The sequence below is a fragment of the Primulina tabacum genome, chromosome 17, assembly GCF_025594145.1.
Source record: "Primulina tabacum isolate GXHZ01 chromosome 17, ASM2559414v2, whole genome shotgun sequence".
Lineage (NCBI taxonomy): Eukaryota > Viridiplantae > Streptophyta > Magnoliopsida > Lamiales > Gesneriaceae > Primulina > Primulina tabacum.
This window is the reverse complement of record NC_134566.1, coordinates 26,743,865-26,770,447: the sequence shown is the minus strand read 5'-3', so window position 1 is coordinate 26,770,447 and position 26,583 is coordinate 26,743,865. Positions and strand designations below refer to the sequence as shown.

The 26,583-nt window shown below is 31.1% G+C and overlaps 4 protein-coding genes and 2 long non-coding RNA genes across 10 annotated transcripts; all 6 read right to left on the bottom strand.

The window, feature by feature from the left end:
* Window positions 1-1,031: 1,031 nt before the first annotated feature.
* LOC142530998 (flavonoid 3',5'-methyltransferase-like) lies at window positions 1,032-2,448 on the bottom strand. The gene is made up of 5 exons (XM_075636963.1): window positions 2,347-2,448; window positions 1,967-2,052; window positions 1,737-1,881; window positions 1,492-1,623; window positions 1,032-1,407 (listed from the first exon to the last, which is right to left on the bottom strand). The coding sequence occupies exons 1-5, from the start codon at window positions 2,395-2,397 to the stop codon at window positions 1,054-1,056; spliced, it is 768 nt and encodes a 255-aa protein (XP_075493078.1). The 5' UTR covers window positions 2,398-2,448; the 3' UTR covers window positions 1,032-1,053.
* Window positions 2,449-6,021: 3,573 nt separating this feature from the next.
* Window positions 6,022-6,745, bottom strand: LOC142531810 (uncharacterized). The gene is made up of 2 exons (XR_012816374.1): window positions 6,648-6,745; window positions 6,022-6,546 (listed from the first exon to the last, which is right to left on the bottom strand). It is a non-coding gene; the product is annotated as an uncharacterized LOC142531810 (long non-coding RNA).
* Window positions 6,746-6,818: 73 nt separating this feature from the next.
* Window positions 6,819-8,646, bottom strand: LOC142531443 (uncharacterized). 2 transcript variants are annotated; one of them, XR_012816299.1, is made up of 4 exons: window positions 8,070-8,646; window positions 7,874-7,995; window positions 7,182-7,795; window positions 6,819-7,078 (listed from the first exon to the last, which is right to left on the bottom strand). It is a non-coding gene; the product is annotated as an uncharacterized LOC142531443 (long non-coding RNA). The 2 variants fall into 2 exon arrangements; XR_012816298.1 differs by lacking the exon at window positions 8,070-8,646 and having other exon boundaries at window positions 7,874-8,062.
* Window positions 8,647-10,517: 1,871 nt separating this feature from the next.
* Window positions 10,518-14,268, bottom strand: LOC142531303 (uncharacterized). 3 transcript variants are annotated; one of them, XM_075637394.1, is made up of 10 exons: window positions 14,076-14,268; window positions 13,206-13,272; window positions 12,640-12,833; window positions 12,287-12,546; window positions 12,014-12,217; window positions 11,842-11,934; window positions 11,441-11,548; window positions 11,282-11,367; window positions 10,851-11,199; window positions 10,518-10,770 (listed from the first exon to the last, which is right to left on the bottom strand). In XM_075637394.1, exons 3-9 carry the CDS (start codon window positions 12,818-12,820, stop codon window positions 10,899-10,901), a joined length of 1,233 nt encoding a protein of 410 aa, XP_075493509.1. In that variant the 5' UTR covers window positions 12,821-12,833; window positions 13,206-13,272; window positions 14,076-14,268; the 3' UTR covers window positions 10,518-10,770; window positions 10,851-10,898. The 3 variants fall into 3 exon arrangements, with proteins under 3 accessions (XP_075493509.1, XP_075493510.1, XP_075493511.1); XM_075637395.1 differs by lacking the exon at window positions 13,206-13,272; XM_075637396.1 differs by lacking the exons at window positions 13,206-13,272; window positions 14,076-14,268 and having other exon boundaries at window positions 12,287-12,520; window positions 12,640-12,737.
* Window positions 14,269-15,113: 845 nt separating this feature from the next.
* Window positions 15,114-17,187, bottom strand: LOC142531533 (uncharacterized). Of its 2 annotated transcripts, XR_012816314.1 has the most exons (4): window positions 16,404-17,187; window positions 16,209-16,317; window positions 15,457-16,116; window positions 15,114-15,358 (listed from the first exon to the last, which is right to left on the bottom strand). XR_012816314.1 is itself a non-coding variant. In XM_075637697.1 (3 exons), exons 1-3 carry the CDS (start codon window positions 17,132-17,134, stop codon window positions 15,814-15,816), a joined length of 1,143 nt encoding a protein of 380 aa, XP_075493812.1. In that variant the 5' UTR covers window positions 17,135-17,187; the 3' UTR covers window positions 15,114-15,813. The 2 variants fall into 2 exon arrangements, 1 of the variants encoding a protein (XP_075493812.1); XM_075637697.1 differs by having other exon boundaries at window positions 15,114-16,116.
* A 4,414-nt stretch (window positions 17,188-21,601) lies between these two features.
* Window positions 21,602-23,458, bottom strand: LOC142531969 (sialyltransferase-like protein 2). The gene is made up of 8 exons (XM_075638255.1): window positions 23,331-23,458; window positions 23,199-23,263; window positions 22,949-23,103; window positions 22,782-22,863; window positions 22,235-22,315; window positions 22,073-22,138; window positions 21,912-21,981; window positions 21,602-21,814 (listed from the first exon to the last, which is right to left on the bottom strand). Exons 2-7 carry the CDS (start codon window positions 23,214-23,216, stop codon window positions 21,952-21,954), a joined length of 432 nt encoding a protein of 143 aa, XP_075494370.1. The 5' UTR covers window positions 23,217-23,263; window positions 23,331-23,458; the 3' UTR covers window positions 21,602-21,814; window positions 21,912-21,951.
* Window positions 23,459-26,583: the final 3,125 nt, after the last annotated feature.

The following is a 26,583-nucleotide window of genomic DNA, read 5'->3' as shown; positions in this document are numbered from 1 at the left end:
AGATAAATGATGTATAGATTAAAGATATTATTGTCATTTTACTAAAAATTAAGCTTGGGTTGTTACGAGAAGTTGTAAAATAAAAGTATTTTAGTGGATTCTTTCTAAACTGGAAAAAGGTGTGACGTATGAGTATTTATCTCTGAACATCCATAAATATATATCATCTTTATATCACTTTACACTATTATTAGTTCACATATCGGTTGTTCATTGTTAACTGTTGCTTTCATTCAAACATATAAGTTATCAGTAGTCGAACCGTAGCGTTTTCGCACTTATTTATTTTCAGTGGTCCAGTAAAGCTAGCAGTTCAAGAATTTGTTTTAACATCCTAAAAAATGTTAAAAGACAACTCTAGTTTATCAAAGTTTTTAAAATAGTTTATTTACCTTTTTCTAAAATCTAATTCGATCCCAACAGAAGTGCTCAAATTGCTAATGTCGTGGGAAATGAAAAGAAAAATAGCAAAAAATTTAAAGATACGAGATTAAAACTAAAATTTGACTGTTTAATCAAAATTAAAAAGAAAAAAACATAAATTAAAATTCCCCAAAAATGAGTGTGCTTATGAGGCAGGCATATAGGGAAAATAACAGTTGTTTGTGTTAATCATACGGTATAATGCAAGTGGTCATATACATATTCCTGAATTCGAACCGAAGAGTGGTGAAAGAATCCCTCCGTCTCCAAATCATATTTTCCGGATTTGTATATGAATTTTGACTTTCACAATATGAATAATGGCGCATGCTGGAATTATAAAGATTAATACACTAAATCATGTAATTAAATAATTTTATTTTCATTTGAAGTTGATTTGTTTCATTCTGAACTTGTTCATGATCAGATAAAAATATCATGCTGCTAATACAAACAAGAAATGAATGATTAAAGAAAATAGATTAAAATTTTGGCTAGATTTTTAATTAATACAATTTAATTTGTTTATTGAATCACAACTGTATAATTTTTTTCTAAAATAAAAAAAAAAAAAACCATTTTAGAACTAGCTAGTTTACTTAAAAACAAAACAAAAAAATCATTTTTAGTCTATGTGAGACGCCTGCAAAGAGTAAGTCCATCTCCAATAGAGATAAGAGCCAATTCAATACGAGAATCCTTGGCCAAGAAATCATTAAACTCTAAAACTGGTTGTCTGCATGCCCTCGTATAATCCACTATTCCATCCAACATTTCATCGGATCCCACGAGTTCTTGCCTCCAAGACTTCAAATGATTCTCCATTTCTTCGTCGTCGGAGAACGCCACGGTTCCGCTCCACAGGGTGTTGTCGTAAGCTATAATTCCTCCAACCTTGATCAATTTCAATAATTCCTCGTGATAGTTTCTGTAGTTAACTTTGTCAGCATCCACAAATGCAAAATCAAATGTCTCGTTCTCACCCTGCATGCATATTCAATTTCAGTTTTAATAAATACAAAAATATTAGTGTATAAATATTTTAAATCAAACCAAATTATTTTTTACATTAGCAACAAGTTGCTTGAGAACCATGTCGGCTTCGGATTCAAAGTACTGGATTTTGTGTGCCATGTTTGCCTTTTGGATAAATGGCAATCCGGTCTCAAATGCTTCGCTATCTATGTCAATTGCTACTATCTAAAAACAATAATACATAGTAATAAATATTAGTAAATCTTCATAGTATTCATGTTAGATAAATAAGAAATATAATATAGAGATCAGCTCAACAAAAAAATTAAATTACGCACTTTTCCATCGTCGGGAAGGGCTAGAGCAGACGATAAAAGCGAGTAGCCGGTAAAAACTCCGATTTCGATAGTCTTTTTCGCGTTCATGATTTTCAGCAACATTGATATAAACAATCCCTCATCTGCTGGTACATTCATCATGCTTCTGCTCAATTTATAACATAACCAGTGAAAAATTTTTATACATTTTTTGGCATATATTTAATCGAGAAAAAATAATATATTCTTACACGATATTATATTTGTCGAGCGTGGCAATTCTTATTTCTTTGAGTTGTTCATGCTCCCTGGGATATGCACTTGTCTCCAAAATGTACTACAGTTTTTTTTTAAAATGTAGTGAGTTAATTACTATATATGACTGACATGCAAAAGTAACATTTATATCTAAGCTTGAAGAAATAAAAAAAAAAAAAAACTGAAATTTTTTACGAGTATTTATCTCTTCATGTCATCCTGTGAGGTAAAAATCATTCATGATTTCAAACAGAAAATTCTCTTAAATTTTGGAATAAAAACTTTAGTATAAGATAGGTTCTATATATGAATATCTGAGAATTATGATTAATTTAATTGTGGGAAAGCACACAATTAGTAAGGGAAATGTAACCTTGGAAAGAGCACGGCTCTGCAGAATGGTTGCCATATAATTTTCTCTCATTGTTTGAATACATATGAGACAAGCATGAGATCCTGAATTATTATTATTATTATGTGCATGAAACTTCAATTTATAAAGCTCTTAATTGCCAAATAAAGAAAAAGAAACAAACAAAACTAGAAATAAATGCACCATACAACTTTCAACCATCACATTAATTGCATCTTTTGCGTTCATATGACATAAATGCTAACAACCATCTGCAATTATGGATATGACTGAGTCCACTTTCAATACATAAATAAATATATAAATATATATATATCGATACGTTGTCCACTAATCGTGTTTGTCAATAAGGTGATATTCATCTATTGAGTGTGATGAAACATACTCGAATCGTACATCCAATAGGTAAGTGTCAGCTCATTGGTGGGCACGGTGGGTGGCAGCGTATCAAAACTAATATATGTGTGTGTATGACTGGTCTATTACCAATATGTATATTACACACACCGCGTATATATCATAAATATATTGGCGTCATCAAGAATCCAACTCTTGTGCGTGGCACACCCGCACGCATATGTCCAACGTGAGTCGTGTCGTTCCCATACGCAAGCCGAGTCATTTCGCTAAAGCAACGCACAGACACCCCTCACAAGCGTCGTCAACTTTGCAAGGAAAATGCATCTGATACCAAGAAGTTATTGAATTTCTTATTATTGTTCGGCCTGTGTTGATCACTAACGCCTTGTATTGTCTGGCGTGTTTGTCAATTATAATATTCTTATATTTATTGATTGTGATATGTCGATCACTTTTGCTGAATGTGTCGTGAAACTTGCGATAAACCATTTAATGGTCCAGCAAACTAGTTGCTAGGTATGGAAGGTGGACAAGGTAGTTGATATTTTGTGCCAAAAATTGACAATTGAGGCAGCTCAAATTTCTCTGTGAAACAATTTCCTCCGTGAAAATTGGTGGGCATTAATTTCACACGTAGAGCTCTATAAACTATCTCGGTTTTATTCATCCCAAGCTCAAGAGAGCAAATATATATAGAGATGAAAAATATTGAGTGTTGAGTGTTTTCTTGTGTGAGTTATAGAAATTGTTTTTTTAGTAATATTCGGGGTCGGGATTGTGTGAATTTGATTGTGTTGATATAAACACTTGTAATATTTCTTATGTTAAAAAATTTGTAGTAGTTCCGTGGACGTAACTTATATTGGACGAACCACGTAAATTTTTGTGTTCTAATTGATTTTTTTTCTTAAGTTTTTTGGTATTATATTATCGTCATGATCGCTATTCCTTATACGTAATCCCTATACCAACTCCCATCTAAGGTGGTAATTGTTTTAAAAATATATATCTAGTGATATAATTATGATAACTAAAAGAATTAAATATTGTCTAGTTTTTTTATAATAATTAAAAAAAAAAAACTATGTGAACCCCAATTAAGTTATGAGAGAGGACATTCCCCTATGCGGCGCGGACCCAGGATATCGTCTTGTGAGCTAAATTTTATTTGAAAAAAAAATCGTAAAAAATATGTGGATGAAAATATTTTTTATATTATTTTTATAGTATATATTTACTTTTTAAATAGAATTCATGTTAATATAAGATTATATTAATGTAAATTAAATAATAATAGATCCATTGTTGAAATAGTAAATTTGAGAGAAAATATCTATTTTGAAGAAGAATTTAATTAGATTGCTACTACCTATACTATTTTTTTCCATTTCATTGATTTAATTACAATCAATTATTCATAATAAAATTAATTTAATTAATTATATACATGTGTTTGAAAAATTAAATATTCCTATTTTTATTTTTAACGACGGATAGGTATTTATAAGTTTTGGCAATGCACTTTAAGTCAACTAAAATTCAAAAGTACTAAAATTTTGCAAACGAGTTTTTTCAGTAGATCGTGTTTAGCAGCCCTCTCGCGTACTTTCAAAAGAACTGATTTGGGTGTACCAAACTCAGAAGACAACTTTCACTGAATATTCAGAAGTCTTTTAAGGGCTTTTTCACCGTTTACCATGAAAAAAAATTGAATAAATAACATAAGCGGGAGAAGGTTAATAATATACCGTATCACGCCATTTTGATTGGCGTGTTTTAGATCAAACAATCACGCCTTTAAATTTCAATTCACTCTATTTTTAAAAAACCAAGTCACGCCACCTTGGATGGTGTGACTTGATTTTGTTTTTTTTTAATTAATAATTAGAATTGCGGTGCAGAGTGATGGGATGTCACGAACAGCTCAAAATAATTTGCGATGACAGAGTGATGAGATATATCAGTTCAAATCAATTAACACGCCCTGTTGAATGACGTGTTTTTGACCGAATATTGAAAAATTGCTTATAAAATCGATGAACGTATAGAGAACATTTGTTATCATCATTCTTCGTTGGTTTGAAAATTTTTGAAGTGTTCTTCAAATTGTTCCGGCCGACTGAAGTGATACATTTTATTTCCGTGTTAAATATCTTTAATTGTTGAAGCTACTCAATATCAATTTCTTCTTCCACATACCAGGTATTTATACTCCAAATTAAATTTTGTAGTTTCATTGAAATTGATAAATTATTTATTTGTGATTATTTTTTGCAGATAAAGTTTTGATTATTGTTAATTTTGTTCTTAACTATTTAAATACAAATAAATATTACAATTAATTTCATTTCTTATTAATTTATTTGACATGCGTAGTATGAAAATTTATTATTATAAAAATTATTATTTGCAGTATTATTGACTTATAAGATACAACCAAGAAGTACAATTTTTGTAATTTAGATACTAATCAACGTTTATTTAGAAAATACTAATAATAATACTTATATTTATAATTATTATTGATGCAGTTGTTTTATATAAGTAGCCTATGAAAAATTAAGTATCACAGTTAATTTATTTTATACAAGTCACATAAAATTTATTATTCTAAATTTTATATTTTTGTTCTGTTGTATTGTACACAAAATTATTTGCGTGATTAATTTATTTCATAAGTATATTGTGAAAATTTATTATTTTATTATTATTTGTATTATTATTAACTTATAAAATATAAATAAAAAATAAGTTTTTTTATTTTAGAGTAACAATAATTATTATAATTGAAATTATTATTGTTGTTGTTGTTTTATTTAGGCATGCTATAAAAAAAATTAAGTATTACAGTTGATTTAATTTACACAAATAATAAAAAAATATATTATTATAAATATTTTTTTGTTCTTACTTTATTAAATAAAAATGTGTAGTATGATTTTATTATTAATTTTAATCCTATTTAATACGACAGTTTATTTGTTGTATAGAATTAATATAAATATTATTATTATTATTTAAAAAATGGTTATTAAAAAAGTGTACATTTGTTGTATCTTGTTAATTCTTATATGTTAATCGAACAGTTTGTTTGTTTAAATTGGATCGTATGTCATATATTGTATTAATTTAGGTATTTATATGTTATATGTTGTGTAAAGTCATCTCGTTCTGTATTTTATTTTATAGCATCATCATTGTTTCTTAATTATAGATTGTGTAACAAATATATATTTATCATATCATATTTAACACCTACGTATCTTATTTATTATAGCAACACAATCTAATGGCGTTAGTAAAAAAACCAATAAATTATTTAAAACTCAAAACAAATAGATTTACTTGTATTCAATATACATAACTTATACATTTAAATATTTTATTTTTTCTTCCTACCCAAACGATGTCCAGTCCCACAATCACGTGGCTTTGGGATTCGTTTACTTTTATGCACCAACTGTGGGGCTTCAACTTCTTCTTCAACATCTTCTTCTTCATTAACATTCACTCGAACGTTGGCAGACATGTTCATATCAATGTTCAGGGGAACCTGACTTGGTGATTGAGGATGAGAATATCCCAAGTATGAAATTGGTGATATGTTATAATATGGGTGGATTTCTTCGTACTGCTGGGGATGACCGTCAAATAAAAGTTCCGTAAATGAACGTTCGTAAGCCTGCTGTGGAGTTTGAAATTCATTATCCGTTCGCGAAGTACCTAACCCAAAAGAAACATTGAAAGAATCCTTATTTGGCCACTTAGCATACGAGGAAGGCACACTATAGGAATGAAGTGGAGCTCGAAATACAGAATCTCCATGCGAAGTACCCTCTCCTGAAAGTTAAAAAAATATGATGTTCAATTAGTACGTGGAGGTAGAAATAAACATATACTTCGATAATATAAAGAAATTGTGTTGATATTTAATAATTTACCATGTGAAGTGGAAGCCCAACCAAGAGTTACGGGCAACTGTGTAGTCGTACCATGCGAAGGATCATCCACTGAAGGTGAAAAAAATATATTGTTGAATAAGAACATGAATGTGAATTTAAACAAAGTAGTTAGATAATAAAAACATGTACCATGTGAGCTCCTGAGTCGTGGGAGATTGTGTACTCATGCTTTGTCGCCAGTCAGGGGTCGAGAATGATGGTTCATAGGCTACATCATCATCTCTCAGACGTCGCCTTCTGTTTGAAGACCTAGCATGATGATGTTGTTGCTCGGGTGTTCTAAAGGACATTTCATACAGTAAATCACCGGTCTGGATAGTTTTTTTAACAACTTCAGCTAATGCTTCACGCGGTTGATCGTCAACAGAGAGTCCTCCAAACAAATTCTTCAAAACTGATGCCTCATCTCTCTATTATAAAATATATAAAAAAAAAACTTATCAAAAACATGCATAATAAATTGTAATAGAATAATGCAAAGTGTTGAAAATAAATTGTTTAACAAGAACTTACCACAATACGTCTGAAATATGCATCTCCGGGCTGATAACCGTAATCGATTTGTTGAGGCTCGATAGGAGATATGAAACGTCGAGTTATAGAATCATACCATGTCTCATAATCTTATCTCATGCTATAATTTTCAACCAAATCACTCTCAACAATCAGATTATGACGATTCTCCCACGCATCCACCATCAGTCTATGATGTTTGACCCAATCGTAATTTTTGCAGTCCTCGTCTCGAGCATTCATGTAAATGATCTCCATCAAGTGCTGATATTGGAATGTTTTGTGACATTCCAAATTGCCAAAGAACTCAATTTGGGCGATGCATCTCCACAATGTGAAAACATATCAATGGGCACGCACTTCGCCAGAGAGTGGGATGTCTATATTCTAAGGGCAATGACAAAACATCCACAGCTTCGAGGTCGTAAACAAGCCATTTGAACCATAAATAATGAAACAACGAATCATGTACCCAAGCGATAATATATGACATATACGAAATTTATATTTTATGTAATGTAAACACCTGACAATCTCCCATCTTGTCAAGTACATCACGAATGATTCGCACAGAATGTGTAGGTGTATGTGTCCACGTGAATACATTTTTCCATCTGTATGCACATTAAATTCGTAATACTATAAAATAAAGATGACGTTATCAATTTTATATCATATGTTGCATTTATTACCTTGCTCCGTATGGTGGAATTGGAAGAATATTATCACCGTTGTTTTCATTTTCAGGTCGAGCGATGAGGTTGTATCCTAAGCAGTCAGGACATAGAGGAATCATTCTTGACCATGGCCAAATCTACAAAACAATTGAGTTTAATAAATGTGTATAAAAAGGAGTATATATTGAAATAAAAATTGTAATAAATATACTTGCAATACGTATAAAGGGCCTGCGATTTCTTGTTTCCCTGACCCAGAGGCGGAAGACAATTCGTGATATAAATATGCAAGTACAGCACTTGCCCAACTATAACTACGAACCTTATGGATATCTTGCAGAAAATGCAAGTACAACAGTTTGACCGCACAACCTTCAGAATCAGGTAACATACAACCACCGATAACCAACATCGCAACACATCGAGAGTATTGTGTCACTTCTATGTCTGTCCTGTTTTAATCAATTACTGTTTGTGTACAGTGTAAGTACAGAGTAGTCAACTTTAAACTATTGGATCTGAAGTCTGCCTGAAGTGACATAAAACCTAACCAATCATAACAATAAACTTGCCATACAGTAAACTTGCAAGAGACATCAGTCCCGATGATAGGATCACCATCAACATTTAGTCCCCAAATTAATGCAACATCTTGTAGCGTGATTGTGGCCTCGCCAACTCGCAGGTGAAAAGTATGAGTTTCTCGGTGCCATCGTTCCACAAGAGCGGTTATCAAATGATTATCATAAACATAATCACCACATAAGAGGATGCCGTAAAAGCCCATTTCGTTTAGACATGTCGGACACGATGGTATAGTATACCACTTTTCCACAATTCCCAAATTAAATTATCTGATCGACGCACTCTTAGGGTGTTATCCAAGTTGTTAGGCGTAATAAAATTATATATATGTGTTTGTTGCTGATAAAGAACAGTAGGATCAATAGGTCCAGCATGTGACGACATCCTATAATCAATAATAAGAATAATAATAATAATAATAATAATAATAATATATTATTATTATTATTATTATTATTATTATCTATCACAATATTGTATAAAAAAACAAATACAATATCAATTATCAAAAGAAATATAAAATAAAACATTAACTACAAGTAAAAAATAATAATTACACTAAAAATAATATTTTTACAATCTACGAGTTTCGAAAATACGAAGTTATTTTAATAAGAAAAATTTAAATACACACACATATTTAAATTTTCGAATCTATCTTAAACAATTAATTGAATCTAACATTAGTGTAGTTAATAATAACGATTAGAAAATGTATATTATTAAAATATTTAAGAATTTATTTTTTTATTAATTTTTTTAAAAAAATAACAAAAGTCACAGTTTTTTTAAGAAAAACAAGTTCACAAAAATATAAATACAAAACATATTATATTTAAAATTAGTTTTATCCTAACATATGATTATAAAAATATTATAAAAATTAACAATAACCAATAAAATAAATATATAACATTATCGTGGTTCATAATTAGGGAATAGCGTATTTTTTAAAAAAAAATAATTCTTTAAGTTAAAAAAAATTATAATCAAACATATATCAATAATTAAAAATAATCAATTTTTTAAAAAATAATTAAAAAAATCATATCACTCTAACACACGAATTATAATTAAATTTTTTTAAACATTTTTTTGTAAAATTTTAAAAAAAAATCCAAACAAACATAAGTCAATAATTAATAAAACTGCAAGTCGTTCTTTACCGTAATATGGTTCTTCAATAACATCACAAATTATTTTTTTAAAAAAATTAATCAAGTCACGCCTATTCAATTGGCGTGACTTGTTTTTTCTTTAAAAAAAATTAAGCAAATTACGATCAATTAACTGGCGTGACTTGCTTTAAATTTTTTTTTAATTAAGCAAGTCACGCCGAACAAATTGGCGTGACTTGCTTTAAATTTTTTTTAAAAAAAAACTTTTCAAGCAAGTCACGCCAATTTGTTGGGCGTGACTTGCTTTATTTTAAAAAAAAAAATTAAGCAAGTCACGCCCAATTACACTACAAAAAAAATGTGTTTTAGAACTGGTTTTTGGGACTATGTGCAGCGGTTTTTAACCGCTTCGAATTTATTCGAAGCGGTTATTGAACTGACTCCATTTCCTTCGCTCTTAGCATCTATTGCACCGTAACCACAGCCGGTGGTGAAGCAATTGAAACCGATTCTAACGAATATTATTGAAGCGGGTACAAACCGCTCCGGTAAGTAGCAACACAAGCGGCGGTGTGTAACCGCTGGTGCGGAAATTTTTTGAAGCGGTATGAAACCGCTCTCACAAGTGGCAACACAAGTGGCTAGTAACCGTTTGTGGTCCATTTATTTTGAAGCGGTTTACAAACGCTCCTATAAGTAGCAACACAAGCGGGTTTTAACCGCTGGTGCTCCATTTCTTTTGCAGCGGTTGGGAACCGAATGAAAAGACCCGCTTTGGTTACTTTGCTCTCGAGGCGATATAGGAGCGGTTAAGTAACGCTTGTATTATTTATAGGAGCGGTTGTAAACCAATTCATAAATCTTTTAAAAAAACAATTCCAAATTATTATATTCATTTCCTTCTACACAAGAAAATGGAAAAATAACACGATACAAAAAAAATAAATAACTCGAAATCAACAAAAACATTTGTCATTTACTGGGAAACCAAACAAAATCCACAAATGAATATCTAAGTTTGCAGAAACATGAAATTCTAAAAAAAAAAACATACTGATGATTGCAAACGAAGGCCAAAACTAAAGTATGTTTTTTCTTAAATATCTAATCACCAGATGATTCTTCTGGAGGAGTTCTGCCATCATTTTCTCTTTCATTGGATGTGGCATAAATGGGTTTCTGAATGATGTTTGTCATTACAGTTGCCATCTGTAAAAATAAATCGAAATTATCATAGAATAGAACAAGCAAACAATTTTTTCATTTGATATTTTATAACATGTAAATACCTGTGTTGGTAACAATTCATGCCCACTAGACCCTCCAGGTATCATACTCTACATAACACGTGTAAAACTTTCGAATTGATCTTGTATTTGTCTCATTTTCTCCATTTCTGTCTGGAGTTGTGCTTTTTGCACCTCCATTTCTGCTCGCAACTGCGATTCACGCATCTCCATATCTTTCTTCATTTGTTCTTGCATTTCTTTGAATTTATTTGTCATCTCCAAAGTAGAATGATAGTTTTGCCTATTGTAGAATGAGCTTCGCCTGCATTGTTCAGGGAAGACTTGGCTAGGCAGTGCTCCTACTCCCAGACATCGAACTCGGCCAGAATGCTCGGTTCCAAATACATCACTGCATAAAACTTGTAATTAATACATATATATTTTGTAATAACATTAACAAAAATAATATGAAATTTTAAAGAAAATATAACCGAAATGCATCCTCATGCGCTTCTATTGCTTGTGTCCCCTCAGGCATGTCTTGTAAGCGAGTTTGAACAGCCTCATCCAACAAATTCTAACAAACAAAACGTCAAGTAACTGAAAAATTTATTCAAAAGTCATTATATAAAATTGTAACCAATCAGCACCTCATAGCGTATGACTTCAGCATCAACTGGAGCACCTCCTTTCTTTTTACTTCTCCGACTCAAATGCATTATTTCGATGCGAGTCGGCTTCCTACCATTCTCTTTCAACTAATAGAAGAACAATATCATATATACAAAAAATATGACTGCTGAAATTTTACAAACAACAAAACTTATACTCTTAATTCACACATTCACAAACAACAAAATAAATGATAAGAAAAACTAGAATCGATCATTAACAACATATCTTTAAATTTTAACTACATCATATATAATTATTAATCTATATTTACAACACCATAAAAGCATATAACACTAGTTATCTATAACATCAAAGTTCAAACAACAAATAGGTAATATGAGACTTTTTGCAAAGAAAAATACAGGTTAGTGCTTACAAATTTGTCTTCCAGAGAAGGGATACTCGTTCGTCCCTGTGCATGAGTTCGTTTTTTATTTTTTCCATTTTCTCGATTTATTTTAGAACTTTTCTGAAAAAAATTTATGTTTTACTAAGAATATCCATAAAAATATATATACATATATTTAATAATAAATACTCATGATTACCTCAGTAGCCTTCCAGTACGCACATAATCTTTCCCAAACTTCTGTTGCCAACCCATGAGGAATAGGGCGAATGGACACAAGCTTCTCTAATGGGATATTGGAGTCATAAGATGTAGCTTTAACTTCGGTCCTCCATCGCCTCCATGCAACCCCCATCATTTGCATCACAAAATCTTGATGTTGATCGGAGATTATGAATCGTGCCTATAAACATAAACATAAATATGTTAATGTTTGAAGCTCATGTGTGATATTAAGTAGTCCTCAACTTACAATAACAAGTTTCCATGCCTCCTCCAACCGATGCTTTGGAACTTTTCTCCAGTCTAAATAATCAAGGGGCAACAAAACTCCATTCCGAGCTATTGTCCCCACATAATTTGCCAGTACCGGTTGTAAATCTCCAAAAGGTTGGCCTCTTTCATTAAACGTTACATGTAACAAATCATCATGATGCAATGCATGAACCTCCTTCATTACAGTTCTCCCACGTCTATTCGGCTGCCTCTGCGAAGGCAACACTTCATTTTCGCCTGATAAATATATATATATATATATATATGCAAATTATGATTGTTATTTGGTGCTTTAAACTTAATCATATATATTAAAAATATATTTCCAACCTTCCTCATGGAACTCCTCGTCATCTTGTTGTGATTCCAGTGCATTGTTTTGGGTCTCCGGTGGTGAATGTGATGTTATGTCTTGTGATCCAACTTCATCATCACACCTGTTATTTGATTCTTGTCTCCTAGACCGCTTTCTGATATTCTTAATCAACTTCTGAAGTCTTTTGTTTGCCATTTTTCATATGTACCTGAGAATAATAATAATATAAAATTACAACAGTCGAGAAGATGGTTAAAATATAAAGAAGACCATAATTTGCACTAGTATGAGTTTAAAGGATTTATGTATATAGCTTGCATGTGTATAAAGATAAAGTAAATGTCACAATTGGATATAACCATAAAATATTAATAAAAGAAAGATTATTTTTACATAAGAGTTAACAAAACCCAAGTCACAAATTCGCTCACTGGACACATACTATAACAAAATGCTCCAAGATCAAAGCCGTTTTGCATTTATTCGCTCACTGGACACATACTATGTGAAATATTAATTCAAAAGATATCAGAATTAACAATTAGATTAACAAAATCACCAAAAACAGCAACAAGAATACCTTAAATGCAACATGAGACTTGCTGGAATTCTTAATATTTAAAACAGTCCTCGTTTTCCTTGTCCATCTTCAATGCACACACAAATACACAAAACAAAAAATTAATCGGTAGTAGAAAATAAAATAATTGCATGATATCTAGTAATTTATAGTTTTATACTGTTCAGGTTCTCAACTGTGATTGATCTTTAAAGCAATATTTTTGCACACCCTGATTCTTGGAAACAAATAGAAAATAAATTAATATTTATGAAAGTATAATATGTTGTGTTCAGATTGAACATACAATTATAATCACAAAAGAGTATTACAATGCTGAAATCAAAGAGACGATATAGAGTTTAAACTTAGCAAGTTCATGATGACTTATCACTTAAATCGAGCAAGTTAATAATCACCGAACAATTTCCTATGCTCACAACCATTGTAATTTCTGCCCTCACCTTCAGATTCTCTGTTCCTACAACTACAGAGTACAACTACATGTTTCAGGTTTAAGCTTAGTTTGGAAACATAAATCCAAAATATTTCCCTCTTTAGAGCTTAGCTTTCTGCTACAATCCCCAAAATACCAGTTATCATGTCTGAATTATTTCGGGTCTTCTATAGGTTTGAAATGCTTAAAAGAAAACTACAGTGCAAACAAACAAATAAGAGAATGGTAAACGCAAATAAATCCATCTTTTTTACTCGATGACCCTAAACCAAGAATTGCACAACTGAAATTCATAAAATTCTTCCCGTATGCTCGGTCTTAAGAACGTTTCCATTAAATAATCAAAACAAAGAACAAAAACAATATTAAAATAACCACCATCAAAATCCTTAGCAAAATAAAAGAAATTTTACGGCAATGGGAAGAGAATTTACCTCCAGAACAAGATTTTCTAAACGATTGCAACTCGGTATAGGGCATAGATTTTCTTCGACACAAGATGGGAAAAAATCGATCGTCGGGTCACAAGATGGGGAAAAATCGATTGTGAGGGCGGGAATGAAAAAAATATGCGGGATTCTGAAACAAGCTCGATTCGTACGCTTTGTTTTATTTTTAATTAAGCCTCCTAATTTTCTTTCTAATTAAACCAGTAATACGTGTTTTTGTCTAAGATTTCCTTCGGGTCTTTCCAGATAAACGACAACAGTGACCCTTAACCAAATTCCCATCTATTTTCACTTATTATTTATAGTCTAAACGAAGTTATATGATAATTTAATTAATTTATAATGTAAAACTATCTTATTTTAAGAAAAAATATGTAAAATTCAGATTTTTTTTTAAAATAATTAATAATAGTTCAATAATTTTTCATACTAAAATTGATAGAATGTAGTCCTACACAATAGGATTTTCTCGTACATTTATCTTTTGTATTTTAAAATTAAGTCTACTACATTATTAATTAATAGTAATTATTTTTAAAAAACTAAATATAAAAGACAACAAATATTGTTTGAAGAAGTGAATAACAGAAAGCTTGTTGTATATGCCCTCGTGGATTGATAATATATAAGAACAATTATATATAATAAACAACTAATGTGATTTGGAGAAGTAATTAATAGAAAACTTATGGTATGCCTCGTGGATTGATAATATAAAAGCATATTTCATATACATGATCCCAACATTTATTTATTTAAAATTTCTACATTTAATTTGAATATACATTTAATTTAACATTCAATAACCATGAAACGAAACAAAAAAATCAAAAGATAAAAATGGATGCACACCACTAATCAACTGTCCACTACAAATTTGGAACAGTTTTACCACGAGTTGTTCCAAGTCCACCACCAAACTCTTCACCAGTTGCATGATAAACACATGTATTGTTAAGTGTCAGATTCCAGGGGAGAAAAACAATTTCGATACTCCAAAAAGAGAAATGTGGTACTGTTATGAATACAGTATCTATGTAGCAAATACGAATATGCAGTTCAATTAAGAGACTTGAAAGATAAAGCATAACAACTAGAAAGAAGTGATCACAAAATAAAGGGAAACAAACCAAATTATTAAAGAAAAAAACATAAATCAGCCTTAAGTGGTTGAATAATCACATTCCTTATTGATAACCAAAAATATATACTCAATAAAAGCATAACCCCTGGCTTTAAGTTGTCTCTTTATCTGGAATCAAGCTTATCTGAAACTCAAACAGATAAGGTCAGGGAGTTATAATTAAAGAATATTAAAATAATAAATAAAACAGAGGACAATTTACCAGAAGACATGTAAACTAACCTCCCCTTATTCTTCATCAATTTCATGGTTCACAATAGGCATGCCATCAACGATTGAGCCATCTACATCATTTCTTGTTAACTCAATGTCTATAGTGTTTACGTCATCCAACAAAAATTCGACATCTGAAAAATTGTTAGGAATGAATTGCATTGTATCAGTATCATCTTCATTGCCCATGTTGTATGTGTCTCTTGGTGAGTAGCGAATAACAGAATGCCAATCTTCTTCTTTTGGATCACGAACATAATAAATCATTTGAGCTTGCGAAGCCAAAATAAAAGGTTCATGCTCTTCTCGTTCTCCTGTATGTATCAAACGCGAAAAATTCAGCATCGTAAATCCTAAAGGATCAATTTACATTCCAACAGTAGTATTAACCCAATCGCATCGGAACAAAACTATTCGTCCATGACCACTGTAATCAAGTGAGATAACATCAGTTAACCGTCCATAATAGGTTGACTCATCATCGTCATTATCATGCATCGACGGCACCATGACTCCACTATTCTGCATTTTTTTGTTTCTTTCGAATTCTACTGTGCGAAATGCAAAACCATTCACATTGAACCCATGATAACTAAATGCTACAGGATTCGGACCACGTGTAAGTGCCCTTAGAGTTAAGTCATCAATTCGTTCATTTGCCCGATCAACCTATAATACATACACAAACACAATTTTGATATTAATATTTTTAAAATAATAATCACTCTATTTACCAATAAATCAATCGATATGTTACTTACTCTTTTAGCAAACCATTCTGGAAATTGCATTCGAACCATATAATCCAACTGAAAGTTAGTTGGACGATGACCATATCTATGCTTTCTCTTCAATTCATCTCTTAATTCTCTATTCCACCACAACATTGATGGTTAGAAACATGTAGTATTGACAAAACAATAAAATTGAAATTACATTAACAAAATAATACTTACTCACGATATGATTGTAGAGCTGTGCAATTAGAAAGGATATATCTGTGAGCTTGGCTCAGAGTTTTGCTTTCCAAAGTAACTATTTGACGCTTTTTTGTAGGTCGTCCTATTTGTGGAAACAATGGTAGTAAAGGATACTCATTATCGGGGGTCTCCTGGTGTCTTGCGGATTTATTGCCAAACGAGTCTGTACACTCTAAATAACGAGAACAAAACACAACACATTCATCTACTAAGTATGCCTCTGCAATATTGGCCTCGGGTCGTGCTTTGTTTCTAACAAATTTTTTTAGTTTTCCAAGATATCTTTCTATTGGATACATCCACCGATAATGTACAGGCCCAGCTACTCTTGCTTCATATGCCAAATGCACCACCAAATGCACCATTATTGTGAAAAATGAAGGTGGAAAAATTCTTTCTAACTGACATAAAACCAATACAACCCCTTCTTCAGCCTTTTTTAACTCATCTTCTCGTAAGGACTTTGCACACACTGCTCTGAAATACTCACACAAAACAATTAATGGTGCAGTTACCTTTTTTGATAACACACGACGAAGAGCTATTGGAAGAAATTGTTCCATTATGACATGACAATCATGGCTTTTTAGACCCATAATCTTACAACGTCCAACATCAACACATTTTGAAATATCGGATGACATACCATCAGGGACACGAATATCTTTCAACACTGAACAAAACAACTTTTTTTCAGCTTTGCACATACAATAACATGCAGGGGGTAAATATTCGGTGCCATCTGGTTGTGGTTGTGGCCATAATTGTTTCATAATACTCAATATTTTTAAATCTCTGCGTGCGGCAACGTTATCTTTACTCTTGCTAGAATCATCTAAAAGTGTTCCAAGGATATTGTCACAAACATTTTTCTCAATATGCATAGGATCTAAATTATGTCTTATCAAATTAAACTCCCAATAAGGCAAAGTGAAAAAAATGCTTCGTTTCCTCCACATTTGTTCAGTGGAACCTGTTTTTGCTCGCACAGATGGTTTCGATATGTTACTCTTACCAAATACCACATTCCGATTTTGGGTCATTTGTATAAAATCAGATCCTGACAATGGTTTCAAATCTAATTCACGTTGCTCTGGCTTGCCATAACTTGTCATAATCTTGTAAAATGCCGTTTATCATCAAATGTTCATATACTGTCTCACGATCATGATTCAATGAGTTGATGCATTTACGACAAGGACACGGTTTCGTGACTTCATCAGTCGTGTTAGCAAATGCATAACGTAAAAAATTTCGGATTCCCACCTGATACTCAAGACTGCCACGAGGATAATCCATCCATGCCTTCATTGTTTGAACCTATAATATAACTCAAACATAATCAATTTCACTATTGTACAATCCTAACACACTAAAATAGTTCAACATATAGGTATGTGAGGAAATAAAATTTCGAACACCTTTTCTTTTAGTCATTTCAACAAACATATTAGATACATATGTTTAAACTTGTTTTGAATGTATTCAAAAATCATTTATATAAAAAATTTAATAATCTAAAACATCAAAAATTAAAATATGGGCCAAAACTGACAATATATCTATCAATGGAACACAATATAATCTAAAAAATCAGGATTTCAAGAAAAAAAATTGATTAATTTTTCTAAATAAGTTGGAAAATTACCTAAAAATGACAAGCACAATTCCAATGTGGACTTGGTGGCCGCCGATCGAATCAATGAAATATGTGAGGTAAATGTTTAAATTAGCATGAAATTTTGCTTATGTTTTTTAAAATAATTTGGTCGCTTCTCACCGCTTCAAAATAAAACTCTGATTACGTTTTGTTTAAAATAAATTCTGCTTATGTTTCGTTGAAATTAGCATGAAATTCTGCTTATGTATTAGTTTTAGGAGCGGTTGCAACCGCTTTAAAATAAAACTTTACAAACGTTAATTACAAACCGCTTCTGAATTCACTAAATAAAGACGGTATAACTTAATTAACTGCTTCGTATGAAATTCTATTGAAGCGGATAATAAATAACCACTTCTAAAACCATACCCATTAGGTGCGGTTAATAAACCGATTGAAATAACCGATTCTGAATGCACTAAATAGAAATGGTTAAGTAAACTGCTTCGAATGAAATTCTGTTAAAGCGGATATTATGTAACCGCTTCTAAACCCTTCCTATTTTGCTGCGGTTCGTAAACCGCATCCAAACAACCGCTTCTGAATTCACTAAATGGAAGCGGTCTAATATAACCGCTCCTACAGATTCTCTATTGAATCGGATAATTACTAACTGCTTCTAACACCTTATACATTAGTTGCGGTTGAATAACCGCTTCAATATAACCGGTTCTAAAACAACTATTTTTTTGTAGTGTTAATTGGCGTGATTTGTTTCAATTTTTTTTAAATAAAGAAAGTCACGCCCAATTAATTGCTATGGAAAAAAATTTAAAGAACTCACGTCCAATTAATTGGCGTGAGTTGCTTTTATATTTTTTTAAAAGAAATTGAAGCAAGTCACGCCCAACTAATTGGCGTGACTTCCTTTTAAAAAAAATTTAAGCTTAAATTTTAAACATTTTTTAAACAAATAACAATAATAAATATCTTTACAAAAATTAATAATAATTAAATTTGCAAAAAAATTAAATCAGCATAATATATTAATTATATTTTAACATAAATAATAATTTTTCCTATAAATTTAATATTTAACATAAATAATTATATTAATATACATACCTTAAATTACGGTTGAATCAAAATTTACCTGAAAAAAAATTAAAATTAACTCAAAATTTGAGTCAATCCACTAAACAAATTACATTAAAAAAAATTAAGAGAAATTACTCGAGATGAAAATGAGAAAAACTTAGTACAAAACTCTTCGTATTATTTAGGCAAAATAGACGGATACTTCCAAAACAGATGAAGCAAATGACTTTACAGCTTTACACTACCATCCAATTATCAATAAATACATTTGCAGCCTTTGATCATATGTGTCAATCCAATTATCAATAAATAAATTTGCAGCCTTTGACCACATTGTATCGATCGACGATACAAATATATTTTTTAAATAATTAAATTATATTTTTTTAACGTTTTTTTATCACAGAAAATAAATAAGGAAGTGTGACTTTTTTTAAACGTTTTTTTATTAATGGAAGTGAGCAAATTATTATTCAACTAAATGAAGTCACGCCTACTTGGTAGCCGCGTGACTTCCCTTTTTTTACAAATTATTAGTTATTTGAAAAAAATAATAAGGGAAGTCACGCGCCACTTTTGTTTTTTTTTTTAACAATTATGCTAATTTTTTTTTTACAACAATGCAAATTATTAATGGAAATGTGCAAATTATCAAAAAAATAATAAGGGAAGTCACTTCTTTATAAAAATTAGTAATGACTAAAAAATCACATAATTATTAAAATTGAAAAAAAAAAATAATACTACAAAATTATTCTAACATAAATAATAATTTCATTTATAAATTTAATATTTAAAATAATAATTTAGGTTAATATACATACCTTAATATAAGTTGGAACTAAAATGAACTTGTACAAACAAAAAAAGTTAATAAATATCTGCAAAAAGTGAAAAAATAATTTCAAATTTTACGAGAACTTACCGATGAAAAATATGAGAAGAGTGAATGAAATGAGAGAATCAAGTATTCAATTTATAGAAGAAAATTTTAATATTATAATGAATTCGAAATTATTAAAGTTATGTTGTATCAGCTTTTAATACATGTGTTGAGGTCGCGCGCAATTCTGAAATAATCAAAACTCACAAGTATAATATTTTTTTTAAAAAAAGTAAAAGCAAGTCACGCCTGTTGAATAGGCGTTGTTGGGTGCAATAATTGTCCTTGCTTGGTAGAGCGATCGAACCGTGGTGCTTGAGTTGTTGTGCGGTTTAAAAGATTTGAGTTGCACCATTACTACTAGCTATAGCTTTTGGTAAAGCGGCAACCGCTCGGTCCTACAATTGGTACCAGATTCAAGGTCACGGGTTCGATTCCCATTGATTGCTAGGAGTGCAATTATTGGGAGGGAGATTGTTGAGTGCAATAATTGCCCTTGCTTGGTAGAACGATCGAATCGTCGGTGCTTGAGCTGCTATGCGGTTTAAAAGATTTGAGTTGCACCATTACTACTAGCTATAGCTTTTGGTAAAGTGGCAAGTGCTCGGTCCTACAGGCGTGACTTACTTTAAAAAAAGTAAAAGCTCTGGCGTGACTTAATTTTTTTTAAGGCGTGACACGTAAGTTTGTCATATATATTTTTTTTACTTTATTTTATAAAAATATTAAAAAATGTGCGGTAAACGGTTAAAAAATCCCAGTCTTTTAACATTTACCGAATTATATTTTAGGTCGTTTAAAAATATCATATTTGTTTTCTTAAATATGAAGACATTCTATCAATAAATCCGATAATCAGATAATGTTCAGAGAATACAAATAAAAATATTTTGGTCGTTGAATGTCAGCAGTCGCATAATTTTCACTATAAGAATAAATTCTTATGGTGACATTCATAAATGTCATCATATTCAATATTTAGTGACATTTAAGTTTTAGTGACACCTCCAACAAATGTCGTCTATTCCAATGTCGTCTTAAACTTCCTGACATTTTTTAATGTCATTATAAGATGTTAATGACAACTTCATACGTGTTACTAATTATTCATATAATGACAACTTTAAATGTCAGGAAAACTCATGTTTTAAAGACATTTATACATGCCTTATTATTATAGTATAATGACAAATTTATATGTCAGTTAAAATCATTTATAATGACAACTAAAAGCGTCGTGTATGTTATTTATAGTGACAATAAATTTTTTTACTAATGATAGGTTATAATGTTAATTTAAAATATCTCATTATGTAATCTGTAATGACACTTACAAATGTCTTCTATACTAGTATATGAAGACATTGAAAATTGTCATTAATAGTTGTTTATAATGACTTTTTGAAATGTCTCTATATGAGTTTTACATTGACATTTTTTATGTACATTATTTAATGTTTTATTGTGACATAAAAAATGTCATATTTTATGAAATGTCATCGATTTTCAATATTTAATGATATAATATTCAAAGATATAACAAATTAACATAAATACAAATACAAAATTTTAAAATAGAAATTAAATTGTTAATAAATAATTGTCATTAATTTTACAATCATTAATGTATAAGACTAACAAATTTGTTACCTCGAAAAACATCTATACTCCAACAAATGTACCAAATGTATTTAGTTTAAGAACTAGCAAACAATTAAGTCTTGTAGAGCAAAACATAAGCAAACTTGTGACGCATCTTCGTTCTTCAACCATCTCATCTTAATCAAAATCCAATATTCTTGTCACCTACAATAAAAATTCATATATTTGTATGAATGAAATAAAATTAAAGAAGCACAAAATAAAGAGATTAAAATTTAATTCAAACTAGTGAATATCATACCAAATGATAAACTAGAAAATTATTATTTATCCAAATTCACCTAGTAGAAATCTTCGTCATTAACTGTCAACTGCAAATATAATTGATATTGGTTTAAAAATATAATAACATGACATACATAACAATACATACTAGTTAATTGAAATGATTTGAGCAAATACATCATTTTGACCAATTTGATCATCCTCATCTTCAGGAAGTTGATTTTCTATTTCTTTCATTGTAGCCTTCACCAAAAAATCAAAATCCATAATTTATTCATAGTGATTGTGAAAACAAATATCTTTGAAAGTAATTTAGTTGAAGTTTATAAAACAACTTACCAATTTTTCATAGTCAGATGATTCCATATTTTGCAATCCCCTTTTGAGCCCTTCACTTTTTATCAAACCATTTCCATAAACCTGCAATGTAGTAATTTCACTTTGAAGTATGACAGTATAGATTTACAGAATCTTTGATATTTGATGCCAAATGAATCATATATTTATGATTGAATGACCCTTCAAATATAATTGCATACTTTAGAGTCAGCTTAATATAGCTCAAAGGAAGTGCCCCTATTGCGAAACTCATTGAGTTCCTGGCACAGCTCCTCATATTAAGTAAATGTGTCTCTAACTGATATAGTTAGCAGAGTAAACGGGAATAACACAAAGAACCATAAGATAATCACTCGCAACATTTTAGCAACAAAGGGCAAGGCAAACTTTGTGATCAAACAAAGTTGTATTATATTCCTATAGTTTATCAACGTGTTTAGGCAGTTATGTAGATTTACGATGAATATGCAGGACAAGGCAATATCATCGTGTAAACCTAAATCATTTGTACAACTTCAGCATTAAAATATTTAAGCTTCGAGCTTACTCCAAGGCATTCCATCATCTGATAATAGGCCCTACCATGCAGAGGAGTATGGCCTTGTCTAGACTCTGAGAAATATCTGGTCCTGAGGTTATACAGAGGCTCCAAAATAAGAAACAATACAAACTTAAAAAAAATGCATTCAGAAACTTCTTCCAACGGCTACGTACCATTCTTTGTAACCAGGATCGACAGTGAAACCATACATATCAACAGTGTCACATATGGAAAGAGCGAATTCAAGAGCCTTAAGTCCAGTACCTTTTGCAGCTGATCCAAATGATGATCCCAGTATGAGATATACAGGATTTAGTATTGGAATTTCCTAAAAGTAGAAAGATAAGTATTTAAAATTAGATTTTTCACAAATCACATAGGATCAAACTTAATTTACTAGAGTAAATTGACAGGTATAAACACCTGGATCATCTTGTTCATGATATCGTGAATTGTTGTTTTAACAATCAAGACTTCCTTTCCTTTATCTGAAAATTCGAATTTGTTAACTTCCACACGAGAATAATGTTAAAGACTAGTGAATCATGTTCATACCATACAACTCTGCAACTTTATCAAGAGCTTTTGCGAAGCCCCTATTGAGAAGGCGGAACGTACTTTTTGTACCTACATTTTCTGAAAAGTTTTGCAAAAAGCACAAGGCAACGGTGAAAGAATGTCGATATCACAAGCGGAAGTTAAATAAAATTAGAATGACAACCTGAATAGGTGCTCCATTTTCTCTCAAAACCGCGTTTTAGCTATCTATTTCTTTGCCAAATTTAGTTTTCAAAAGATCCCAAGATTTACCAATAACAGCACATCGACCAAATTTCCTTGGTACGTAAGGTGGTCCGTCTGGGAGCACCAGAGCAAGTTTCTCCATGCACAAAGTTTTATTCTTACATCGATTCCTGCAGCAAAAATAAAATCGAACTTGGAAAGTGGAGGGATAGAGTGCATACGGACATCAGCAATTACTGAAAAGTAGCATTCATATTCATAAGTGTTTCAGTGCACCAAATGTTTATTCGCCATACTAAAGCAATAAGATTGAGACAATAAGAAAAACCGAAGTATAGCTGGAGAGCAAACAATCACAAGGCTGGGCATCAAATTTTTCTTCAAATAAAGCCAGTTAAACACCATCCCATCATTGACAGTGTTACAGGTCTATATGGAAATAGTAACTCAACAATGGGTATTTAAGGAGGTGGATTATTCAAAAAGTGGTATAACAGCTAAATATGTAACACTAAGCCTCCCTTTTTACAAAAACACGTGCTATTTACAAATCAAATAATATTGTTTGTTTTTTAAAAAATTCATTAGGAGGAACGAAAAGTAGTAGGCATCTATCGGCATCAGAAATGTAGTGAATAAAACAGTATTCAGTGATCGGAAGAAATTTATTATCTTCGCCTACGATGATTAACATTAAACTCAATGAAATACAAAGAATCATGCCTACGTACAAGATACCAAGGACACACAACTTGGAGAAGTCAACCGAGTCATTATTCTATTATCAACCACAAACATCAACACATATGATTTGAAGTTAATTTTATGCTTCTGAACCTCTGCTCCACTTATTCAAAGCTTACTATAATGGGTGTTATCCTATTATTTTTTCCAGTTGTGAATGAAGTCAGGAATTCACCCACTTAAGCTGAGATCATTTATTCTACTGCAACGCAGTAGCAATACCATTCAACAAACTAGAGAATTTCAAAAAATTAAATTAGATTAAAGGTGATAATACAATGTATTTAAAAATCTTTTACGTTAGTTAATCCAGCAAAAGACATTGGCAACTGCCATGTTAATTTGTTGGAGGACAAGATCTTGCGATTCGATCAATAGCCTTAAATAATGAAATTGTTGGTCGTAGGCCTATACATCCGAGCAGACAGCGGAGCATCGGCGGAACTTGCCGAAAGTCACTGTTCACCACTGAAACCGTGAGAAAAAACAGGGAAAAGTGGGGCTTGATCGTGAATTAGATTAATGCTCAACAACAGGTGAAAATATTGTCAAAAACTGAAGAAAACTTGTTGAAAGATAAATGAGGAAACCATTTTGTGGGGAAAATTCCCATTGCTGAAAACCGTTTATTGAGGTGAAAAATAAATCCCGCAAAAAAATACAACCGAAGACTCTAGCCTATTTATACTAAATCAAGGAAGAAGTGCAAGAATAGGAAAAACACATTTTCTATAAATTACAATTTCGACTTTAATAAAACTCACCAAGAACTAGGCTGGAAATCTCGAACAAGACAGCACAAGAAATTGCAGAAACAAGACTCGCTCTAGGGCTTCGAGTCGCCCGAATCGGGGCTCAAATCCTTCGATTCATGGCTTAGACCGAAGCTACATGTCATGAGCCATGATTCACGGTGGCTATGGTGGCAGAAGGTGGTGTTGTGCAATGATACAAGGGATTGGAAGGATGCCGATTTGGGGTGAGATACTAAGATTGTTGGAGAGAGAATTTTTTTTTAGAGATGTATGGCCGTGAGAGTGAGAGTGAGAGATTAAAAAATAGGAAATGAGTGGGAAAAATAAGAACTTTTAGTGGCATTCATTAAAAACGTCATTATAACATATCTAATTTAATATTTTTTTTATTAAAAATTTTATGTGTAACCAATGTCATGATATGTATATAATAACGACATTATTTTAAAAATGTCACTAAGAAAATGTCAGTATAGCCATTTTTTCTTGTAGTGTTTATTGTTGCATACTATATTTGGAATACGACGAATGATACGTGGCATTCAGTACTATTTATGTTATATCCCTGACAACTGGATTATACCCCTTTAAAATATGAATCTTGAAAACCATCTATAAAAGGCTATTTAAAGATTCAGCAAACACTAGACTTTCGATCAATTTGCAATCTATAATTTTTTCCAGAGATTCAAAACATTGCTAAAAATATTCTAGCACACACTTAAGAGATATATCATATCTTTTCAGAGTTCGTTTGTACGAAACTTACATTCAAAATTGTTTCAAGTTTACATTTTATGTCGGTGTGAGTTTTGTAACTGATGGAAAGAGTTTTTCAGCTCAGAAATCTTGTAAATTTCTTTTAGAAGTTTTAGCTAAGAGTTTCAATAAGCAGTGTATAATTCCTACTTAAGTGGATTTTTCTTTTAGTGAAAACCTTCTGGAAACAGAATAAGGGGATGCATATAGGGATTCAGCTTTTGAACTTTAAGAAACAACTCTTGTGTGATTTATTTTATGTTACAATTTATTTTGTCGCTCTACTGCTCAAGTTCTACTAATTGTCACTTCGATTCGTGAAGTTCTGCTGGAATCATTCCGCACTATTATTTAAGTTGTCTAATGAACTTTGAATGTTGAGATACAATTTCAACAGCTAACACCAGTTGAGATCACAGCTACTCAGTTTCAACAAAGAAAAATTTGTGATGTGTTTATTCAACCCCATATAAACTGTAACGTCCCGAAAATCGGAAAGTCCACGTGAACCACACACATGCAAATTATTAAATTTCTTTGGTATTTTATTAAATTGTTTTAAAGCATTAAAATGTATTTTTATTTTATTAAATTGTGTTTAATTATTTTTATGCATTATTATTGCATGATAGCATTTAATTCATGAAATGTTAAAAGTTCATGCACTATGATTTTAAGTTTCATTTCGCGCACGAACGAGAAGCGGAGACCAGGAGAATTTTCAAGAAAATTATTTTTATTACACGATTAATTTTTATTAATTAATATAAGATGTTTTAAAGATATTTTTCATGAATTAGAATTTA

Excerpts from the sequence above, each read along its gene's own strand:
- LOC142531533 (XM_075637697.1), bottom strand. The coding sequence starts at position 17,134 with ATGTGCAAAGCTGAAAAAAAGTTGTTTTGTTCAGTGTTGAAAGATATT. Across the intron at positions 16,318-16,403 it reads GCTCTACAATCATATCGTGA|AGAATTAAGAGATGAATTGA; the intron begins GTAAGTATTATT and ends GTGGTGGAATAG. Across the intron at positions 16,117-16,208 it reads CAGAATGGTTTGCTAAAAGA|GTTGATCGGGCAAATGAACG; the intron begins GTAAGTAACATA and ends TATGTATTATAG.
- LOC142530998 (XM_075636963.1), bottom strand. The coding sequence starts at position 2,397 with ATGAGAGAAAATTATATGGCAACCATTCTGCAGAGCCGTGCTCTTTCC. Across the intron at positions 2,053-2,346 it reads AGAGCCGTGCTCTTTCCAAG|TACATTTTGGAGACAAGTGC; the intron begins GTTACATTTCCC and ends AAAAAACTGTAG. Across the intron at positions 1,882-1,966 it reads CTCGACAAATATAATATCGT|AAGCATGATGAATGTACCAG; the intron begins GTAAGAATATAT and ends TAAATTGAGCAG.
- LOC142531303 (XM_075637394.1), bottom strand. The coding sequence starts at position 12,820 with ATGGCAAACAAAAGACTTCAGAAGTTGATTAAGAATATCAGAAAGCGG. Across the intron at positions 12,547-12,639 it reads CGAGGAGTTCCATGAGGAAG|GCGAAAATGAAGTGTTGCCT; the intron begins GTTGGAAATATA and ends TATATTTATCAG. Across the intron at positions 11,200-11,281 it reads GCGCATGAGGATGCATTTCG|TGATGTATTTGGAACCGAGC; the intron begins GTTATATTTTCT and ends AGTTTTATGCAG.
- LOC142531969 (XM_075638255.1), bottom strand. Across the intron at positions 22,864-22,948 it reads GATCCTGGTTACAAAGAATG|GACCAGATATTTCTCAGAGT; the intron begins GTACGTAGCCGT and ends GTATAACCTCAG. Across the intron at positions 22,139-22,234 it reads CATCTGACTATGAAAAATTG|GCTACAATGAAAGAAATAGA; the intron begins GTAAGTTGTTTT and ends TTTTTGGTGAAG.